At 37.2% G+C, this 22,728-nt stretch overlaps 1 protein-coding gene across 4 annotated transcripts in view; it reads left to right on the forward strand.

Annotated features, from left to right (window-relative positions):
• ARMC8 (armadillo repeat containing 8) overlaps nucleotides 1-22,728 on the forward strand; it is a 108,020-nt gene that overhangs the window by 55,774 nt on the left and 29,518 nt on the right. For all 4 annotated transcript variants that reach the window (XM_058729995.1, XM_058729997.1, XM_058729994.1 and 1 more), the window contains 5 exons: nucleotides 24-84; nucleotides 2,544-2,744; nucleotides 5,387-5,482; nucleotides 22,151-22,233; nucleotides 22,546-22,627. In XM_058729995.1, coding sequence (XP_058585978.1) covers nucleotides 24-84; nucleotides 2,544-2,744; nucleotides 5,387-5,482; nucleotides 22,151-22,233; nucleotides 22,546-22,627 — 523 coding nt within the window. The remainder of the gene's footprint in view (nucleotides 1-23; nucleotides 85-2,543; nucleotides 2,745-5,386; nucleotides 5,483-22,150; nucleotides 22,234-22,545; nucleotides 22,628-22,728) is intronic.

Below are 22,728 nucleotides of genomic sequence, written 5' to 3' on the forward strand. Positions count from 1 at the left end.
TACTCTCTGCCATCTTATTCCAGTTTAACTTACATGTGTAGAGCTGGAGCAATTCGGACAGATGACAACTGTATTGTATTAAAGGTGAGCTAATTAATTCTAAACACATGTGAACATTACACAGTCCTAAGTGTTGAATATAAATATTGGTATTCCCTTTTTTTTCTCCTTTTTATACATTTATCACCATGGTTTGTGTGCTTAGCATAAAATAACATTATTAAAACGTAACGCTTTTCTTTTTAATGAAATGCCATGTAATTTTAATTTTTTTAAAAAAGAATATTTACTTATTTTTGAGGGACAGAGAGACAGTGTGAGCAGGGGAGGAGCAGAGAGAGAGAGAGGGAGACACAGACTCCAAAGCAGGCTCCAGGCTCTAAGCTGTCAGCACAGAGCCTGACGCGGGGCTCAAACTCACGAACCGTGAGATCATGACCTGAGCCGAAGTTGTACATTTAACCTACTGAGCCACCCAGGTGCCCCATATGATGCCATGTAATTTTCAAAAATTGGTTTTAGATGTGTTTTAAGAGTCAAAATGAAATCGTTCCTGTTACCTTTTTCATTTTTGTTAAATTAGAAGGATGTAGAAATTGTAAAAATATGTAAAATTCAGGTGAAATAGAAAATGTATTTTAATCCTTGATTTTCATTAAATTTACAACATAGTTTTATAGGCAAGCAGTTCACCAGCTCTGCAGATAAAGATTTTTTATCACCTTCATAGCAGATAATCCAAAGACATAATGAGAAAGAAAAGTAAATAACATATGAAAACCATCCACATCATTGTGACATGTCCAAAGCAACTAGAACTCAGAAAAACCCACATAAGAGACTGTCCCTAAAAGTTCTAAGACCTCAAGTCTCATTTCAGCACTCCTACCACCGACTGGCTTGGGTAACCCTGGCCACATCCCTTATTCTTTTGGTGACTCATGAAAATGGAAGCAATAATTTTTGTTTGTCTATTCCACAGGGTTATTTTGAAGGTAACAGTATGTTAAATATGTTAAATGTTTTATTAGCCACAAAGAACAATGTAAATAAAATATCATTTTATGAATGCGAGATCTCTCATTTTCAGTGTGCAAAATGAACCCAAGGATTAAAGAGCATTAAGACTAATGTTTGTTTAGACTTTGGTGAAGCAACTCAATTATTTTAATGAGATCTGAGGACCCCCTAAGTAAGCAACACTGTGTAAAATTCTAAGGGCTTCCATGCAAGTAACCTTGGTTTATTTATTCAAATGCTTTACCCCTCTGTTTCCTCCATATTGGTAAACTAGGTTAATAGCATCTTCTTTGTGTAGTATTTGTGAGTGGTTAATTCAATAATCTGTGAATTTGTGGATTGATAAATGTTAGTAATTGTTCAAAAGAAAATAAGAATAAGGCTTTCCTCTTGGAAGCCTGGGGTTATATTATAAAGCACACAGTAGCCTGATAGGAAATCAATAGCGAACAATAAAGTGCTACACTCTATGATAAAGATATAGTAGAAATTTAGGAAGGAGCAAAGCACCGTTGAGTTAACTATGATAACGGAGGAAAGCCTCCTATAATTAGAGCATTTCAGTTTCTACTTCAACGTTATTCTTTAAAGTGGGTTCATCAGCCTTAGAAATAGTAAATAGGGGCACGTGGGTGGCTCAGTCAGTTGAGTGTCCGACTTCAGATCGGGTCGTGATCTCATAGTTTGTGTGTTCGAGCTCCCCATCAGGCTTGCTGCTGTCTGTGCAGAGCCCACTTCCGGATCCTCTATCCCTCCCCGGCTCATGTTCAAAATTTAAAAAAGAAGAAGAAATAATAAATACATGGGATTTTTTTTTTCTTATCAAGGACCTAATGTAGATAAATTACCAAGACCAGCACTAAGATTTTTGAAGGACCTCAGGTAAAATTGGACTAGTAGATACAGTCATTTTAGGGAGTTACTTGGAAAACCTAGGAACTGTGATGGATGCATTTTACTCACTTAAAGGAAAACTCATGAAATCTGAGTAATGGTAAGATCACTGAATTTTTAAAGTTGTATTTTGATTTTGCAACTGTAGGTATTGATCCCCAAACAAAAAATAAAAGCCATCCCATCCATATTATTCGCTAAGGAAAAGATAGCATACTTTTTCTAAGGCAAAGTTGTTCCTGATTAAACTGCTGGATGTCTTTTAAGTAAATAAATACATAGGTGGAACAGAAACATCACACATGATTTATTAGAGATTCTTAAATGTCTTTTGTAGGTTGTACAATAAAGTTTCAATTTTATCCATCACAAAGGCCTGATGAGAGTTTGTATTAATGCACTTCTGTTGTATGATTAGATTGGGTATGCCAGCACAAATGATTAATATACACTGAACTTTGTTTTTACATTCCAAAAAAACCTTTTTATTCTGTGAAAGTCTTTATTCAAACATTTGATAACAAACATGACTGCCACTAAAAACCGTTGAGTTGATTCACTTATTTTATGCTTTCCATCAAGCTTTTGCCTTTACCACAAGGCCAATAATTAATTTCACTACCTTCCAGACACTGCCTTGTTTGGTTCGAATGTGCAGTAAGGAGAGATTACTAGAGGAGAGAGTTGAAGGAGCTGAGACACTCGCCTATCTGATTGAACCAGATGTTGAGCTACAGAGAATCGCTAGCATAACTGATCACCTCATTGCCATGCTTGCTGATTATTTCAAGTATCCCAGCTCAGTGAGTGCCATCACTGATATTAAAAGGGTATGTTCTGTTTTCCTTTTCAGCAGCTCAAGCCAAGGGATTTTTTTAAAAGGTTTTCTTACTGCTCACAACTTTGAACCAATTGATAATTACAGTTCAGAGCCCTTTTAAATAAAGGAATCTTCCTTTAAATGAAGGAATCTTTGATAACATAGATGATGTTTTATGGGTTTTTGAATCCAGTCTGTTTCATGTAATTACCAGAAAGTTTTTACTAAGCAGGAAATCAGGAAGGAAGAAAATTATGTCCCTAATTTCCAACTAAAACCCCAAAATAATGGTGTATCTAAGCTGGGTGTTGACATTACAGCAACATCATCTAATCCTGTTTAAGTTCCCAGAATCATCTATGTTGTTATATTCTCATTCTGTAGGTCAAGGGTGTTCTGTGACAGGTGACTGAGTGGCCTTATTTTACTCTCTGCCATTGTCTTTCTCTTTCACTGTCTAACTTTTGTCATCTTCTCTTTCCTTGCTTCAGTTTTATATTGTGTTTTGGTCCTGCTAGTGTCAGCTAAAGTACTATTTAACCTCTAGTTTGAGACCATCAAGAACCAAACTGTGCTTTTCTCAAACTTTTTCACAAACCGTAAGTTCCTTAGAATAGCTAGATATGTCTTTTGACTTTGTTCTTCTCAGCCTGTTTGTCATATCCATTTCTCTAAGCATAGGAGAACAATATTCAATTAGAGAAAGTTTTATTTATTTATTTATTTTTTTAAGGAGGTCATGGTAGAAAGAGCATTGATTGTCTCCTAATTAGTAACCAGTACTGTTTCATGAATGTGACTGTATTTTTGATGCCAGTGGTCCCAATGGTAAATTTTTAAAAACTTTCCTCTTGACCTTTCTCATGCCCCTGAGTTTCCCAAAACTTCATTTGGCAGGCAACTCTTTATTTGGCATTTAACATTGAAAATAAAATGAACTCTTAAGGGTTTATGTTTTCTCTGTCTCAGAAAGGGCCCAAAGTAACCTTCACTGTTACTGGTATTAGTCATGTACACTATGTATTAAAGTTAGTGCCTGCTCTTCCTTTAGTGGTATTGTTTTTGCAGCACAGGTAATGGGTTACATTGAACCAGCTACCTTGTTTGTTTTCCCTTGTGGACTTCCTCACGCTGACACAGTATTTCACTGGTATAAAGATACATGAGCAAGTCCTAACTATGGCCCCATGAACACCCTCAGTTGACTGTCCAGACAAGGCAAATGGGATACTCTGATGGACAGAAGAGTGAGGAAACATAGTTACAAGAACTTGTGGCCTACATATGTGTAAATCATTTAACTGGTATAGAGAAGATTATTCCTCTGTTTTTGATGGATTATACAGTGGTTTCTGACCATAAAAATATAGACACTAGACCCATAGTCGGAAATTCTTGCATGTTAATAATGCATGATTTTCATGGTATATGTTAATCCAAGTCAGTATTCTAACTATATGTTATGACTAGAAAGTACTTACGACTTTAGATATTTCAGAACTTATACATCAAAATGAGTGTTGTATATATTGAGGAGTTCCTCCCATAATCCATCAGTGCCTGCTTTGATCAAAATATTTTTAGAACTACTGTTGTTACCCTAAATGATGTTACCCAGCTGGATTTATTTCCTCATCTTCACACACCACAGTCAGTAACAATTAACTTAAAACTCTAACTTGATGAAGATATATCATTGTTAGGGTTTTGTAGCTAATATGCCACTTAGCTCTTTAGGAAGTTTCAAAGAAGGGTCTTAGAATGTTATAAATAACATCATTGCATAAAGGTGAACCTTTCAAAGGCAATTCATTTGGAGTGGTAGTCATTTGGGTGAATTAGTTATAAAATTAAGTACATTATTGATAAGCTTTATATACTTACCGATTTGTATTTAGTCATTTAAAGTGTTGTGAGAACATGCTTCTATTTCACATCTATGGTGGTTTAGTGACAAAACAGGTGTATGGAAGAATTGATCATTTAAAAACTTTACATATGTAAAGTTAGCATTAATTGTTTTCATACCAGTAGGTAATTTTAATAAATGTATCAAAAAAGCCTCCGAATATAAATCTCAGGTAATTGTAATAGATACATAGCAATCATTACCTTGGTGTATTGTTTATTAAGGATTTTCACAAAGGTTTCCCTCTTTTCTAAAATCTTAGTAAATACTGAAATCGGGCTAGTGCTGTTCTTCATGTTTAAGAAAACCTTCTAAAAGTACTGTAGCAGCACTCAAGTTTTACCAGCTGTATTCTGAGGCTAGAAAGGCCTGAATGTGCCTTGTTCTTGAGGAGGGCATTTCAAAGAGCTGGTGTGAGCAAGCATCAGTGCCACTAAAACGACTCTCTAGGAACGCTGTTTAGGGGTCAGAGTTTCACAAAGGTCTTTCATATACCATTCCAGTATCAAACGTTGTGGTGTCCACTTTTAGACAGAAACAGACTCCATGCATTCTAGGTCATATTGGCACAAACACAGGAGTGGCTCAGTCCTATGTGAACAGAACCCCAAAATAACCAGGAATTCAGTGACAGCACTAATATCTTAATAGTGGTTAAAATTTTTTTTCCAACTCAGATAGTTTTATTGAAAATGAAATATGTAGACTGAGTTGCAATATACCTTTTGTTTCCCCGTCCATAGCTTGATCATGACTTAAAACACGCTCATGAACTCCGCCAGGCTGCATTCAAGCTCTATGCCTCTCTAGGAGCAAACGATGAAGACATCCGGAAGAAGGTGAGTCTGGGAGAGGGGCGTCCCCCAGTCCTGACAGCCAGCAGGCAGGGAGTGACGTCAGCCTGAAAGTCGTGGTGAAGAGCACTAACAGTGACTGTTTGAATATAATAAAGCAGAGTGACTAAAGGCATAATTGAAGAATGAATGGGACCCGGATTTGGGGGGTTGTTTGTTTTTAGAACATAGAGTGGCATGGCCGTGCTGGAATGACAAATAACTGGCGTGCTTTTTTCTGTCATTAATATGAATTATTATGTTGCACATTTTTGCATGTGTTGATAAAAATCAATTCTAGCACTGTGAAGCTTCAGACACCTTGAAAGATCTAACACTAGAATTGTAAATGTTATTTATGGAAATACTTCCCAATGCCATTGAGAAATTCAAATCCTTATTGTATATTGTTCTTTGATATGTGGCTTAGTTATGTTTTGATTTTTTTTTGCTACTGTGCAAGTTTGATGTGAATAAAATCTTTGTGGAATAATGATTTTATGTTTAGTGAGTGGTCATCTGAATTTTCCAGTTCCCCAAAAATGTTTCACTGATATAGCACCTTATGTTACTATAGTCTAGTCTAACACTGAACTCCTGTTCTTCATGAGACTAGTTATAGGCAGGGACTAAAGTATAGTAGTAAGCTCTGACCTGGCTGCCTCCACAAACTAAAAGGCTGGAGCTTCCCCTTCAAAAAAAAATGTAAGATAAATTTTACACATGGCTTTTAGGAACATCAGTAAATTAATCCACATGTTCTGTCTTGAAGAATTATAGCCGAAAGAGCAAATTGAGCATTGTTTACTGAACATGGCAGTTCACTAAATCTCCCATCTGTAGCCCCGTGAGAAAAATCGAAAAGTATTGGGAATTTACTGTGATTCAGAGAAGTACTTTGGGCTTGTAGAACGAGAAGTATGGAATAACTATAGGTTTGTTGAAATAAATTGAAAAGGAACCATTGCTGAAGAAAATTGAAATAATAGATGAGATATGTGAGTAGCTTTGATTTAAAAATCAGTGCAAAAAACACAACTAACCTGAATGTTTTCCATGTACCTCAATTTAGTTAACAAGATGTTTTTGACTTGAAGTGTTTTAGTAAATATCTACGAAAATCCCTTTTGACACTTCTACGCTTTCATTCGTCATCTGTTACTTCAAGGCAAATATGCTAATGATCTGATATTCCCTGTATCTAAGCATGATTTATGATGTTGATGCTGATATGTTTCATTCAGTTTAGGTACATGATATATTGCAAGGGAAGAGGCTTTTGTAGCAACTCATATAGATAAAACATTTTTTAAAAATTGACATGGACTGTATAACTTAAATACGTAATGATTTGTTTGGGGATGGTTATTAGGCCCATTGGAAAGAGAAGTATTTTGCCTATTTTAGCTCAAGAAGGCTGTGCCATGGACTGAAAGGGAGATAGATAGATGGACCATAATGGGGGAAAGTAGGATGTCCATTTGTACTTCTTTGTACTTTTTTGTTAATAAACTACTGTTTTGGAATTAATGACTTAATTTGTGATATCATGTTCTATAGAAATACTTGGAATACAATAGTCTGATTAGTAGTCTATTAAAGCTTGTATTCATAATGTGTATAATTTCCTGGCAAGGCTAAATCTTGGTAATTTCTGTAGAAAGATGACAAATAAAGAATAAGTTATAATTATTATAATTTTTTTGTGTGGTAAAGAAAAGATACTGTGACATTCTTATGTGATGGGGATTATAGAGTTTTTAGGAAGATATTTAATCCTGGGAAATTAAGTGTTGGAATAATTTACAGTTTATAGCAACTACTGAAGAGAGAAATTGTGAAATGGAAAATATATAATTTGTGATAAAAATCTGCATGAAAATGGTTCTTAGGAGTGGAGAATCCTTATTTTCAGTGTATAAAAATTGGTAAATGATAACTCTTCCTTTGAATGCATTTATTTCTATTACTTTTTTTTGTTGAAATAACTATCTGAGTAGATTTTTATTTGCTTTCTTCATAAAATAGTTATTGACCTTTTACACTTATGCCTTACAAACTTTGTATCCTTTTTTTGTGTAGATTCTTGAAGTACAATGTTTATTATTGTTTTATCTTTTAATGCAATATTTTTGCTTGCCAAGGTGGAATTCTAGTTACTGAGTTAATTGAGTAGAGAATCTGTGAAAGAAATTTCGAGGACGGTAGCCCTGTTCTCCCCACTCCTCCAAACAAAAGCAACAAAAAGACTGTTTTAGGATAAAAATATGAAGTGTTAATTTGGTCTGCCTTTTAAATTAAAAATAGGAATGTAATTCAATAAATACAGAAAATAACCTATATCCCATTGCCATATAACGGCCAGTTAAAGAAATGAGGTGGAATGAAGAAGAGAAAAAACTAGAGCAAAGAGGTAGAGACAGTGAGAGGTATACATAGCAATAAAGGAGAAAGATACAGGCCTTCTCGCTTTGTAGAGTTAGTCTATCTTATTGCTTCTAAAGACTTCTAAAGGCCTGCTTTTCTGTTTCTCAATCCTTCTCTCCGAGGTAGACAAAATTAAGCTAAAGACTGAATATGACCTACAGGTTAGAAATTTACCACTTCAGCTTTGGAGCAGTGTTGGTGGATTTCCATTAAAAGAAATCAACTGTATAATAGTCTTTGGAACCTAATAAGCACTCAATAAGTATTTGCTGAATAAATATAGAAATGAAAATACAGAAACCATAGACAGAGTGGCATTTCCTTTAATATGCTTGGGTCTTTCTGTATCCTTCTGTTCAGAGCAAAGTTGGTATTCTGATTCCTGGCTCTGCGTTCATTATCACTCTGTGGCATACTGAAGTTTACCGTTTTCCCAGTGTCCTGTTAGAAAGTTAAGGAGGGTGGAAAAGTTCTGCTGGTGAGAGTGGAAAACATTACTTACTGTTGGCTGTAATATGAAGAGGGAGAAGCCCAAGAAAAGATGAAGGACCACTGAGCATGACAACAGATGAGGCCTGGCCGTAATGAACTTAGAATTGTAATTCAAGGATTTTGGTCAGAGAAAGCAAGGGCAGAGGCAGCAATTGAGAGCTCAGTGGAAGAAGGGTCCAGAGCACATTAGCAGGAAGTGTAACTGACAGCAGGGCCAGGTAAAGATTAGCTGTAATCTCTGCCATGGACAGACAAAGTCTAGTCTCTAATGACAGCCTTTACTGCATATTAATGCTAAGAAGCATATGTTCATTTAATGGGACAGTAAAAAGGGAAGAAGATACCTAGCATGATTTTAGGTATTGGCATCCCCAGTCAAAACTCCAGTCAGCAGTTAAGTCATGCAGAGGCAGTGCTGGCAGACAGTCCTGTAATTATGAAGCCAAATCCTTTATAACAAAAAATTGCTGTTTTGAAGACTCTCACTTGATTCATACCTACTGATCATCAGTTAGGTTTGAAATTTAAAAGGATTGTCTCACTTTGACTCTCTTCAAGGAACTAGAGGAATTTATCATAAACAAGGTGTAAATTGAGGAAAATAGGTAGTAAATATAAATTAAATTCAAGGAAATTAATAAACTTAATAAGATATGATTTTTATTTTTGATAAAAATAAGACACATTACAAATGTTAAATGCAGTACTTATTGTAGCCTTTGCTCCTTTAAGGTATCTGACTAATGGAGCTTTTCGGAAAGTTTTCCTCTTGGATTTTGAGTACTTCTATCTTAGTTGCAGATCCCTTTTGAGGAACTAGAATGTAAGCTCCATGAGGGCAGGGATTTTTTTTATGTTTTGCTCATCACCATATTCCCAGCATCTACAACACTGTCAGGTGCGTAGTTTGTACTTAATAAATACTTGAAGAAGGAATGGATGACAAAAAAAATGAATGGACAGATGGATGAGTAAACCATATTGCAAAATTGCATCATTAAGCACCCTTAATCCAATTATATATGGCCTCTCTGCATTAAGAATTTTCATAACTGTATTAGCAGTTACACAGGTATATGAACAGACGAGCTTTAAAATACAGGAAATCTATATCTGATCATATAGGCAAGGAGTTTCACTATACTTAGCACAGAGAAAATGCAAGAAATTCCCATTTTTTAATAGGCAGACAATCCCAAGGGTGTATCTTCTCGTTTTGACATAGATCAAAGAGAACATGTTTATGGTGTAGTAGTTGTTTAATTTTGAAATAATTTTTACCGTTATTTCTTAGGGGTTTTTTTTGTGTCTACATGTATGAGTTTAAAAAATGTATAGCATTCACAAGTATGAATCTGGACCAGTGTTATACATCTGTGTAAAATATCTCCCGTATTAATGAATGTCAGAGTTTTAATTCTTTCTGGATTGATTGAGCTGTCTACATTGTATAATCATTACCCAGTGGGTGGAGGGAAGGGGAAAGCAGAGGTGAGGTAAACAGCAGTAAGACATAGCCTTAAAGCTCAGCATTTATAATAAAACCTCAGTAAGTCAGAGAAAAGTAAGAAATGGCTAGTAAGAATTTTCTAGGAGATGAAAGAATTATTGGGAACCAATTAAAATGCACATGGTGATACCAATATAACTATCTTGGAATTGATTTGGCAATTAATATTTTTATTATTTTTAATTTCTTCTACATGCTTTTTATATTCTAAAGAATTGAAAACATGAAATCTTAAGTTTTTGTTCCTTGTGGGGGAAAAAAAAATCATCTAGTCACAGACGTTTGTATGTTACATGTGAAGAACGTAGCCAAGGGTGAGATGTTTTTTCTTTTTAAACTGAACAGTGGAGTTTTTTTGTTTGTTTGTTTGAAAAGGCAGAGAAAAATAAGAAAAGGAAAACAAAAAGAATTTCTCTCTACCCACTTTTTCCTAGCAAAGGAAGTTGTATCTGCAGGGTCATTGTGGGGATGATATCTAATGTATTTAAAATATTTAGCATGGTGCCTGTAGGTGCTCAATAAATGGAAGCGTTTGTTAGAATATCTTAAATGATTTCATTGGAAGATTAAAAATAAACATTTTCAAGTGTATTAGAAAAGCTGAACAACATTGGGGCATAAATTTTTAAGAGTTTACAATGAAGATAGTGATTTTATGCTGTAAATTTCCAAAACTTACTCATTCTAGTAAAAAGAATATATTTCAGAAGCATAAGCCTTTTCTTTAGTTGTAATGATGTCTTTTTACTCTTAGATTTTAAAATACTGGTTTTTAAAACTTTTTCTTGGTATAGCTGTAGCATGTTCTCCAAAGCACCAAATATAATTTGTTTCTTGGAGTTAAATAGTATGTTACAATATAAATCAATAATGGGTCAAAATCATAGGTAATAGATGTCTTGAGAAGAGTAAAGAGGCCAAATTCTACCTAACTTTGGTTATCTAAGTATTACTGTTCATGGTTGCCTTAGATGTCATTTCACCAAAGGGTCATCATTTGTATAAAATCCTAACCCAAATACAAATGTTCAAATTTTGAACAAATGTAAATTCTTCTGTAATTTTAAAGTTACAAGATTTTAAAGCATATTTATAAATATAGGTCAGTTTTTCTTAGTATCTTTCTGCTGTGAAAAACTTGCCTGAGCATTTCACTTTTGAATATTTTTATCATCCATTGTAGCTTGATTTTATTGCTAGTTTGTCTTCTGGGTAACAGTATGATTATACCATGAATTTATATTTTTAAATATTTTTTGCAAAGTTGAGTAATTTTAAACGGTCGTTTAAAAGGCACAGTGTCAAATTTCTGTATTTGCCTCTGCCATGAAATTGGGCAGATGCAAGGAATTATTTCTGAGCCTTAGCCTGCGTGTTGAAGCAAACGCCTTGAACATTTTGAAGGTTTTCGACGTACCACAGAAGTAGCACTCTTCAGGACTTGGTCTGCTATTGAATAATAAAATTCATGCAGAATTCAGAATTCCTTGACTTAATCTGTGGTTAAATTGTTAGTTATCTTCTTAAGGCTAATCTACCAAAGAATTTTAAACGAACTCTACAACATTCTTTCATGATGGTAAGTATTTTTAAAGAGTTAACTGGGACAGTACACCAGGTTTTGCCACTTGCCCACATAATTGAGACCGTTGGCCTTCAGCATACTGAAAGAAGCAAACCTGGGAGTGATAATGCTATATACATAATAGAGGTATTTATAAAATGAAGTAATGAATTTTTATTTCAGAGTTTCATTAAATGGAGACATAAAATTGAGTGTTCTATTATTAGTTGTGGTACTGTAGTTGCGTTAACCAATGAATTACAGTTCTTATTCTTAAAGTATGAACTACAAGTTGGTTATTTTGTTTACAGTCTAACAATTAAGGCATATCTTATAAACCAAGAAATGCGTTAAAATATGATCTTTATTAGATCTGTAGAGCTCTAAAATTAGTAACTTAGTTGGGTTTTCAGAACATTCTTCCTAGAAATGAATGAAATGTTTGGGATGATACAATATTTGTGGAGTAGTAGACCTTAAGAAAGTCAAGTTTGTGGTAAGGAACCAGGACCATTGCTGCTACACTTTTCCCCATAATTATAAATGCTAGTATAGGGCTTGGCAAACAATAGCCTGTAGGTACTTATTACCTATGTGATAATTCTGTAAACTGCCAGTTCAGAATGGTTTTTGCATTTTTATATGGTTGGTGGGGGAAAAAAATATCAAAAGAAGAATATTTCCTGACATTTGAAAAGTCAAATTCAAATTTGTGTCCATAAAGTTTTTTTTTTCAGTTTTATCGAAATATAATTGACAAAATATTCGTAAAGTATTATTGGAATAAAACCATGTTGCTTTGTGTTACCTATGGCTGTTTTCCACTACAGTGGCAGATTGAGTACTTAGTGACACAATCATTAAGGCCACAAAGCCTGAAATATCTGCTATCTGGCCCTTTACAGAAAAAATTGGCTCACCTTATGCTAGTAATGCATAGCTAAATATAAATGACCATAAACCAGTGTGGTGAAAAACTCTGATTCCCATTTGCCTCTTTGTAATGGAGTATATAGAAAGATGGGACCATACCAAAGCCACAGGAGCGGGGAGAGGTCACTTGTCTAACTTCCTGCAAAAGAGGCATTATCAAGTGTTGATGATAGGATATTGTTACTGGATACTTTTCTACATGTTGATTCCCTTGTTTGAATGATTTTGGCATATAATGGACCCCAGACAAATTGGATAATAGTTATGTAGGAAATGTTATTAGATTCTGTATATTGGTTAGCAAAGTTGCCTGAATAAGATTTTTCACCATCCCAAAGAGAAAAATAAAGATCCAGTTCATGTATTAAACAAACATCTATTCAGCCTTTACAACATATGATGCATTATGTTACATGGTATGGGGGCATACAAAAATTATATAACTCAGATACTTACATCAAGTGATAACCTATTTAGGAAACCTAATTTAACATAACTGCTACCATTTATTGAGCATTTACTGTGTGTTAGACACTGTGCTAAGCATTGGCATGTTATCACCCTTAAACCTCCTACTACCCTGTGAGATAGCTGTTGCAGATTAGGAAATCAGCAATGTGACCAAGGCCACCCAGATTGTAAGTGATAGCACCTATATCATATCCCAGTCTCTGACTCCAAAGCCCATGCTGTTAACGATAACTTTATTCATGTACAGTTAAATACCATTACTAGAGCCAAATTATGGTATACAATAGCAAGAAAATTTACAGGAGAATGTGTGATAGTCTAAAATAGTTGAAAATGCTTTCAGTTGAGGGAACTTAATAGCTGGTATTAGCTGGTTAAAAACATCAGATTCAGAAAATGTGTCTTTTCTCTCACATAGTTTTTGGTACAAACTGTGTAGTGAGATGCTTTATTTCCATTTATTCATCTGGCTTTCTTTGTTTTTTTGTTTTTTTGAGAGAGAGATAGTACAGGCAGGGGAGGGGCAGAGAGAGGGGGAGACAGAATCTATAGTAGGCTCCAGGCTCTGAGTTCAGTGCAGATCCCAGTGCAGGGCTTGGACCCATGAACCGTGAGCTCATGACCTGAACCAAAGTCAGACACTTAAGTGACTGAGCCACCCAGGTGTCCCTAGGAGCTTACAACCTGAAGTAGTTAAGGAGATGAGACACTAATTGCTATGTAGTAATTCCAGTACCTTATGTGTGCAGTAAAAAGCATTGTCTACATTGAAAGCCAATTTTATCATGATCAGTACAGCCAGATATGATTAAGATACAGCTGTAATTAAAATAGCTATTATGAATGAATCTGGAAGAGTCCATCTCTTATATAATAGTCCATCTCAAGGGTTTATTTGTGGGGAAAAAAGTTTATTTGAAAGCAGCTTCACCTTCCCCTTGTAAAATATTAAAATCATTTTCAGAAGTTGTGACCCACAGAATGAAGGATCTTCATATCTCTGTTCTACATCATTTGGAAATGTTTTTCTAAGGGCACTGTCTAGATGTGATCACATTGTAAACTAGCATTCTAGAAAGGAAGCATCCAGAATTAATGTCAGACAAGTACTGTTTCAGCTTTTATTTTGTAGATAGCTTTCTTATAAAAACTTTTTTTTAATGTTTATTTATTTTGGAGACAATGTGAGAGAGTGCAAGCAGCAGAGGGGCAGACAGAGGGAGACACAATCTGAAGCAGGCTCCAGGCTCTGAGCTGTCAGCCCAGAGTCCGACACAGGGCTTGAACTCACTAACCGTGAGATCATGAGCTGAACCAAAGTCGGGACGCTTAACCGACTGAGCCACTCAGGCGCCCCAAGATAGCTTTCTTATAGAACAGATTTAAACTTAAGGCAACTTGTATCTTCTTTTAATAGTTATCCGTTGTTAAACTATAATGTTCGTAACTAGAATATAAACTCCATAGAAGCATTACCTGGCAAATAGTAGATGCTATGCTTGTGTTTATTGAATGAATTGTGTATGTCTGGACATTAAAACTCAGCCAGCCAACCTATGGGATAATCAACACTGTTGCATGCATGGCTGTGTATATAGAGGAATAGGGGCTGAGCAGAGCCATTGTTTGCACAGTTCTTGGCAATCCATTATTCAGATCCATGGAAAACAGTAAAAGATGGAAAGGAAGTTTCTAGTTCTGTTATTTGAGAAGTAATTTTTAATGGTTTTATTTATGTACCAATATAAGTCAGCAGCTATTTTTGTCCTTCCATTAAGTTGATGATTGAGCTTTAAAAATAAAACTGTTATATATAGAGAAATATTTTTCCATAGTGTTGATCTATTTTTAGACATCATAAGTATTTCTGACACACTGTGTTTGGTTTTAGGGGAAAAAGAAGTTGGGCCAAGAGAGAGATCCCACTTCTTTCCAAAGCACAGAAAAGTTAAGAATTTTGAGTATTTCTTCTAAACATTTAACATAAGTGAAAGTTGCTCAGCTCTTAAGAGAAAAAGGTCCTGAGGTAGAAATTACAAAATACTACCTAAAGGGACTTAAAAGCAAGAATGAAATAAAGAAGCTTTAGAATGGGCCCACCCTAAGAACCCCTTCCACCTTGACTTCCACTCTTAAAGTGAAGTGCTGTTGTTCCCATTAGGCCTATAGGAGAGGTTAGGTGTTAATTTAGTTCACTGCCTTCCAGAGAAAGGAAGAAAATGAGGCCCTGAGGATCAACTCTTAGAATGCTTGGTCTTTCGCTTCTCTGCCTCAGAGAAGATAACTATCTCCTGCCACTCCCTACCTCCTAAGATCATGAAGTTAGAGAAATTTGGTATAAATGTGGGAGTAGAGAATGATGGAAGACTGAGAGAATGGAAGAAATACTTTGTAAAATGTTTAGTGAGACTCCAGAATATGTGTTGATCAGTGATTTGTCCTAAGAGAAGCTCTTGTAGAAAAAAAGAGCCTTTGGTAAAAACTCCCCTTTATTTTAAAAATATTTGCTTGAGGAAAATGTCAGAAAATTGTACATTGGAGCAGTGGCAAAGATATCACAGAGAATAGGCTGTGGGTGGGAAGTCTACTGTTCTCATCTAGAACAAATGGAGCTTCTGGCCTGAGAACAGTAGAGTATTAGTTCTATTTAGGTAGTATCTGTGGAAGCTAGATCCTGATTCTAGAATGGAGATTAGATCATCAGGGAGTTGAATGGAAAAGTCAGTGGAACTCAACTCTTGTGGTTTCTTCACAGTGTTTTTTTGGCTTATCTTTTCCCCATTGACTTCCATTCTCTCAACCTTTGGCATTTTTACCCCCAGGCAAGCTAAATCATTGATTTGTCATTTTCTTTTTTGGAGGCCCTGTGAATTGTACCTGTTCCCACCCCCGCCCCCCCCCCCCTTGGCTCTTCAGTTTATTAACTATGACCTCTTTTGTATAGAGTACTAATTTTTATTGGCCTTGGATGTCAGTATATAGACTGTAGTTTCCATATCACTGATAACTTTATGTATGTATTTATTTATTTTTAGCACTGATAACTTTTTAACTTCTCTTTTTTCCCCGGTTTTCCAAGTCAGATCTCAATTTAGTTACTAAGGCTAAGCAAAAATCTCATCCTTAAGCACAAGTGGAATGGACCTTACACTAGAAGTAAGAAAACCTAGTGGAGCCCTAGCCCTGTCCCCATTTGCCTAGAGAACCTTGACCAGTGACTTAATCTTCCTGAATTGCAGAGACCTCTTTGATGAACTAAAGAAGTTGGACGAATTTATTTCTAAATCTTCTTCAGATTTTAACATTTTTCAACCAAAAAATTACCATACCTGTGTTGAATTCTTTCAGATAGTTAAGTCTGCTACTTTCAATGGCATTGAGAAGAGTGTAGTCAGAGAATTGGTTTCCCAGCTGAACCTGTTCAGGAGCAGGAGTTGCAGCTGCCCCTTGTTTGTTTCATGGGAGGCCATGTGCTGTTGGGGTATGTGTGTGTTTTGCTCTTTTGTTTTAATAAAGGAATTGGTGAAGGATGTACTCAAGAATTAGAAATATTAAGTGCATTTCCATGATATGCATGGCATGTCTTTTGGTTAAGTATTCTGTGGCAAAATCAGGATGGTCACTTCCTAAAACCTAGGGAAAGTTTGGTTTTCCATTTTTAGGAATGGATCCCTCTCCAGACCCCTGTTGATTCTACTCAGTCCACCAAATGAGCTGGTTGTACAGGCTTCTCTCACTTTAGGGTCTATCTTGTCATCTCATGGCCCCTCTCCATCCTTCCAGCCTATACCCTGTTTCTAAAATGAGTCTCTTGATTTCACTGACATTAGAAAAATAAGTTTTAGGAGGGGCTAGACCATAAATAGTGGCCCCTGGGACTCCTCTACATCAACGCTTATTAGACGAAAGAGTCGCCATCCACACCTAATAGGTTCAGTGTCTATTGTAGATCCTTTTTCCTTGTCAGACCTACTCTTTCTTCCTGACCTCCATGTGCTGCATCCTGCTTGGCTGCTAGTCCCTGCTGCTTTAACTAGACTTTCTGGATTTAATAACATACTGCTTAGATCTTAGAACTGCTTCTTCTGACTTACAGAGTTTGATTCCAAGTCTTCACTGTTTCTGACCAGTTCTCTCTTGTCATCCTCTGTTAAAACTTTCTGGAATTTAGCCTACCTGGAATTGAATTGTATTTACCTGGCCATTGTGCACATTAGCATAAATAATTGATGTTAAGAAAATTCCCACTTCACCATCCAACTCCCTTAACTCCATACCCACCCACTTTGAGCTGTCTAAGAAGTTTCTTGACACCACTAAGAATCTGCCTGGTTTTCGCATCCTCTGCTTGACCTGTTTCGATCACAGTTCAAAGTCCAATCTGAAGTTGCTAGTACTGGAAAATGCTTCATCCAGGGTCATGCTGGAAGAATTGTTGGGTCTTGTTTTTAATTCTGACTCTTCCAGTTCTTCATATGCTCTGAGGAAAAGATGGTATATGACTTGGCCACAACTAAAATGTGAGTTCACTAGAGCTCATTGAAGACTAGGGAATTTCCTTATAAGCCAAGGCCATTTTCATCTTATTAACATTCCCTTGTGTTCCAGGAACCTTAGGATTATCTGGGTTCTGCATTTCCCCCATGCACCTTCTAGGCTGACTGCCCTTTACTCCCACAGGCCATAGGGTTCTCCTGTCCCAATAACAGAAGTGTCAGATCCTCATCTACCCCTGCAAGAGCCACAATGACAGAGAAAAAAAAGCTTAGCAAAAGCATGTAGTCATGAAGACTAAAGACACCAGCAGAGAAATGCATAGCACCTGGTCCATTGACCTAAAACTTGATCAATTTAGAATGCAGCATTCTTTTATGAGTTAATTCTGTAGTTATTCTGTAGTTAAATTTATAACCCAGGCCCCTGAGAAGAGCAAAGAAAGAGAAATGGCACTTCCACTCTGAAGGTTCATCCACGACTTATATTCCTGGTCAGGCACAGTGTCTGTGTAACAGAGGCACTTCTCCCTCCTTTCCTTCCCATTTTTTTTTTTTTTTTTTTTTTTTTAAGCAAATTCACAAGCTGTGCCATAGGGCATATTTGCTGAACTATGGCTGGGGAATCTCCAGCAAGAATCATGAGGCAGAACAATTTCAAGCTTTACTTGGCATTGCTCTTATAGGCTGGAAAGACCTCCAATCCTTTGCAGGGGCTGGGACTTGGCTCTCCATCATTATCAAGGCTTTGTAGCACAGTACCGAAGTTGTTGAAAGGCACCATGGAGAACATGTTTTATTGTGCTTGGCTTTCTAACCCCAGGTCTGAAAAAGTTATCTGATATTCTATTAGACCTTCATGGGGGTCAGAGTGCTATGGCAACAGCCAATGCCAACTCCTTCCCAGGTGACCTGAAAATTTTGTCTCTGAATTTGATTCCAAACCTTTCTCTGCCTTATAATCACATTTTTATCTTTATTTTGGTCAGTATATTCACTATCATGCTCCTTTTATCCCTGCACAGATGACCTCAGTACCCTCAAGAATACAAAACCATAGTTAGATCATGTCGCTCATTCACATAGGCTCTTAGAATACCTTTGTGGATCAGAATCCTAGGTTCACATTCTGAGTTTGCATTATTTTGCTCCTAGACTGATACCTTGATGGAGAAAGTAGACCAGGCATTCAAGTAGTGGGCTTTCGAGAACTTTAGCAGGGTTACTAAAGTCTCTCCACAACAAGTTTGGTTACAAATCCAGGCCTCCTACTGTAGACATTTGGATAGACTGTAACCTAAGAAGGGTCATCTTGTACATAAAAGAGAAGATACCTCCAAATAGTCCTACTCTTTTATATCCTAACACAGGGGAAAGGTTTAGCAGCCAGAATATAGCTATTCTCCATCTCCAAAATACCGTTCACCACACCCCCAGGAAACTTAAAGCATGAGGCTCTGCTCTGATGGTTATAATGACTGCCTTGCTAACATAGTTCTCCACTGTCTGCTGGCCTAAGCCTCAATATTCTCGGGTAAGGTCATTGATGGCCATTTCCCAGCCAGTAGTAAAACATCCTAGTCTGAGAATGGATGTTTTTCCTCTCACCATTTGTAGATGCTTAATTCACTCTGTCTGCCTTAAACCGTATGGCCCCTGTCATCCCTAAAGTGCTTTTTGCTAACATAGTTTCCATAGGTTCCATAGAGTGTCATAGCACTCATTAAATAGTTCATTGCACTTGCTTATCCTACATTGTAAGTTTGGTGGGAACAAGGGCTTTCTCTCCCTCACCATTTTGTCTTCAAGTTTTAAAACCATGTCTAGCATTCAGGTATTTACTGAATAAGTAAATGTGGGCATGTAAATAGGAGCTGTGCCCTGTTTGCTCTTAATTGCCCGCTCCCTGATTTTGACCTCCTGTCTAACTAGACCTGTACTATCTTGTCTTTTCTACCGTACCTTGTTTCCCATGTCACTTCTGAACAATGTGATAATTTTGCCCCATCTAACGTGATTTTTTGGGGGGGAAGTCAAATAATCATTGCTCTCTTCCCTGATTTTACTGAAGGCCCAGGGAGGTCAAGTGAGTTGATCAAGATTATAGAGCAAATCTATATGCCTAATGATTGCTATACTTGTCCCTTGGCAGATTTACATTTTGGCTGGATGTGGCCAGTAAACATTATCTAGAGCCTCTTTTTTTTTTTTTTTTTTAATTTTTTTCATGTTTATTTTTGAGAGAGAGTGTGAGTGGGGAAGGGGCAGAGAGAAGGAGACAGAGTCTGAAGTAGGCTCGAGGCTCTGACCTGTCAGCAGAGAGCCTGACATGAGGCTCAAACTCATGAACCATGAGATCATGACCTGAGCCGAAGTCGGATGCCCAGCTGACTGAGCCACCCCGGTGCCTCTAGAAGCTTCTTTCAAGTCTTGCCCCTAATCAGGTTTCCTAAGCACCTGCAGCCAGTCTAATAACTGTTCTCCATCTCCAAAGTACCATCTTCAAAATAATCAGCTCTTGGAGAGTAATCATATGCTCCCACCCCTTGGCACCACCACTTTATTCTTGGAATAAAGAATCTTAGATGAGGGAATATCAAGCTGATTTTGAAGTCACAGCCTTGTCATATACGTAGGATGAGAGATGGGCAGAGCCTTGGGACATGCGACCATTTCAGGGAGGGAAGTGGTGAGAGGACTGTAGCTTAAAGAGGTTAAAGTTTGGGCACTTGTGTCTTTTTTAAGTCGAGGTGGAAATGGGCAGTGGGATAGCCCGAGAAGGATCCAGTGGGGTGGGGCAGAATAAAGATGCAGGAAAGAGGTGTGGAAAGTAGTTGCTGGATCAGGGTGGAAGGGCTTTGAGCTTGAAGTACCCCACTTCAACAAAGAGTGAAGAGAACTATTGGAGACATATTGGTGAGAAGTAGGAAGTTGTGTCCCAGGAAGAAAGCAAGGTCCCTGCAAAAATGAGGTGGGCACAGAGGGAGTTAGGGCATGAGGAGGTGGGAAGAATTTGAAATAGGAAGCAACCATCCTAGGGGATATTGGAATCTCTTGCCGGTCAGTGCAGCACTGATGGACCCAGGAATGAAGGTCCTGCTGAGGTGGGATAGCATACACTGAGACCAGGCTGCCAGGTTTGGTGACTTCCATTGTAGTATCAGTGGTCTGGGATATGAAGCAGGAATGAGTGGTGGAAGGATAGGGAAACGGGGAATCTGCCTACTAAGTGGTGTATCTGAGCAGGGCATACAGGTCAGGGAGCAAGGTCTGTGAGGATCAAAAGTAGATAGAAGCTGAGGGCCTAGAAGGAACAGGACAGGGTGATGTGCATACAAGTAAGGGTGAGATTATATTTGGTCTGGGGAGAGGAGTAGATCAATATGTACGTTTTCTTCTGTCACTTTGAAACCTGCAAATTGATACATAAAAAATTATTCCTCTTCCATAGCTAAAGTATGGTTCCATGTTCTTAGTAGTTGGTATTTTTCTCCCCACCACTGTTAATTTCAACACTGTTTTCTCTTCCCATTTGGCTTGAACATCTGGAGATTTCCCACCCGCTCCTGTTCTGAGGTCAGCCTTCTAACTCCTGTCATTTTGGTCTAGCTCAGTGATCCTTAGCCTTGGCTACGCACTGGACTCTGCCAACAGGTGCCTGAGCCCTACTCCACAGAATCTGATTTAATTGGCCTGAGGTTTTTTGTTTTTGTTTTTTAAGCTCCCCAGGTTGATCTTTCCAAGTGTTCTCCCAGACAGGTGTTCTCCTAGGTGGGAGTAAGGACTCCATTAATGTTTCACTCATGTTGGGGACAACCTTGTGAACACAGGCACACTTCTGTAGCCACAGCCATATCACAAGCATGGCTAAGCATCAGGACTCTGGAGTCAGATGCCTGGGTTCCTCTCAGTTTTGTAATCCCAGGCAAACTCTATATCATCTAGAATCCTCAGTTTCCCAATATGCTGATGAGAATAATCATAACAATTCCTGAAAAAGGGTTAAATCAGATAATGTAATAAGCTTATTAGCACAATGCCTAGCACATAGATGTACTTAACGAATATTAGGGTTTTTTGTTAACATTTTTGTTGGGATTGTGTTAGTATTGTTTCTAATATATGGTTTGTCCATAGGACCACACAAGTTAAGTTTAATTTCTTCCACACAGTATTTATTTTGTATGTATACATTGCTTAAATGAAGGAAGATTGTAAGCTATCTTGTTTTTAAATTAAAAAACAAAAAAAGCTTTCTGACTGCAGTAACAGGACATAGAGTTACAGTAAAAAGATGGCAGGGGTTACTTTTCTAAATATTTAGTTTCCATTTGTTTGGTAAGAAAGTAGTCACAGGTTGGCTCTGTCAGAAACTTGCAGATTTCATAAAGGGCTGAGTGTGGACTACGATTTTTCTAGAATCTCACTCTGGCAGGAACCTGCCCAATGATAATTCAGTTATATCTTTTACTTTTTCTCAATACTATTTACGCAACACCTCTGCAATATTTATGCCATGTAGCTACTGTTTTCAGTGTTTGTAAAAAATAAACAAAAAACCTGCCCCCTTAATGCCTATCATTCTGGCAGGTCCTTAGTGGGTAGTACTACCTTTCTGATGAGCTAGCTGCCTGCCCCCACCACCAAATGATCGTTCCAGGGGTCAAAACTCTTGCTAAAAACAACATTAAACGTCTAATGGATATTAACATACTTGCATTTACAAGCAGTGAAATTTGTCGTCTTCCTGTTGTTATTTATGCAGCATTAACCTTTTTCTCCAGATCATTGAGACTGAAAATATGATGGACCGAATTGTGACTGGCTTGTCTGAGTCTAGTGTCAAGGTGCGGTTAGCTGCCGTCAGGTATGAGCTTTAAATGGTCTGAATAAAAACCCTTTGCCGTGTGTTTAACCTGTTTCCTTTCCGGACCTTCACTGAGTAAGCGCAGAATCCAAATGTTACTCAAAAGTATTCTCAGGTGAACTCATACAGTGTGTAGCATCGTTTAACAGAGAAGCTAGCTTGAAAAGCCCGTGAAGCCCTGAAGTAGTTGAATTAACAATGTCTATAGATATACTTGAAGTGCATATCAGTAATTAGTGAAATGCCAAGCAGTGTGTTTGAAAAGTAAAAGTTTGAGCTTCTTTTGAAGCTAATTTTGATTGTTCTTTGTAGATGTTTGCACAGTTTATCTAGATCTGTGCAGCAGCTTCGTACCAGTTTCCAGGATCATGCTGTGTGGAAACCTTTAATGAAGGTAAGAAGCAAGCAGCAAGCAGCACCCATTCCCACAGTCTTTTGTGAGTTGAGGTAGCTGACCGCCCTCCCGGTCTAGGAGCAGGGCTGATATTTGTTTAA

This window comes from Neofelis nebulosa, chromosome 5 (assembly GCF_028018385.1).
Source record: "Neofelis nebulosa isolate mNeoNeb1 chromosome 5, mNeoNeb1.pri, whole genome shotgun sequence".
Lineage (NCBI taxonomy): Eukaryota > Metazoa > Chordata > Mammalia > Carnivora > Felidae > Neofelis > Neofelis nebulosa.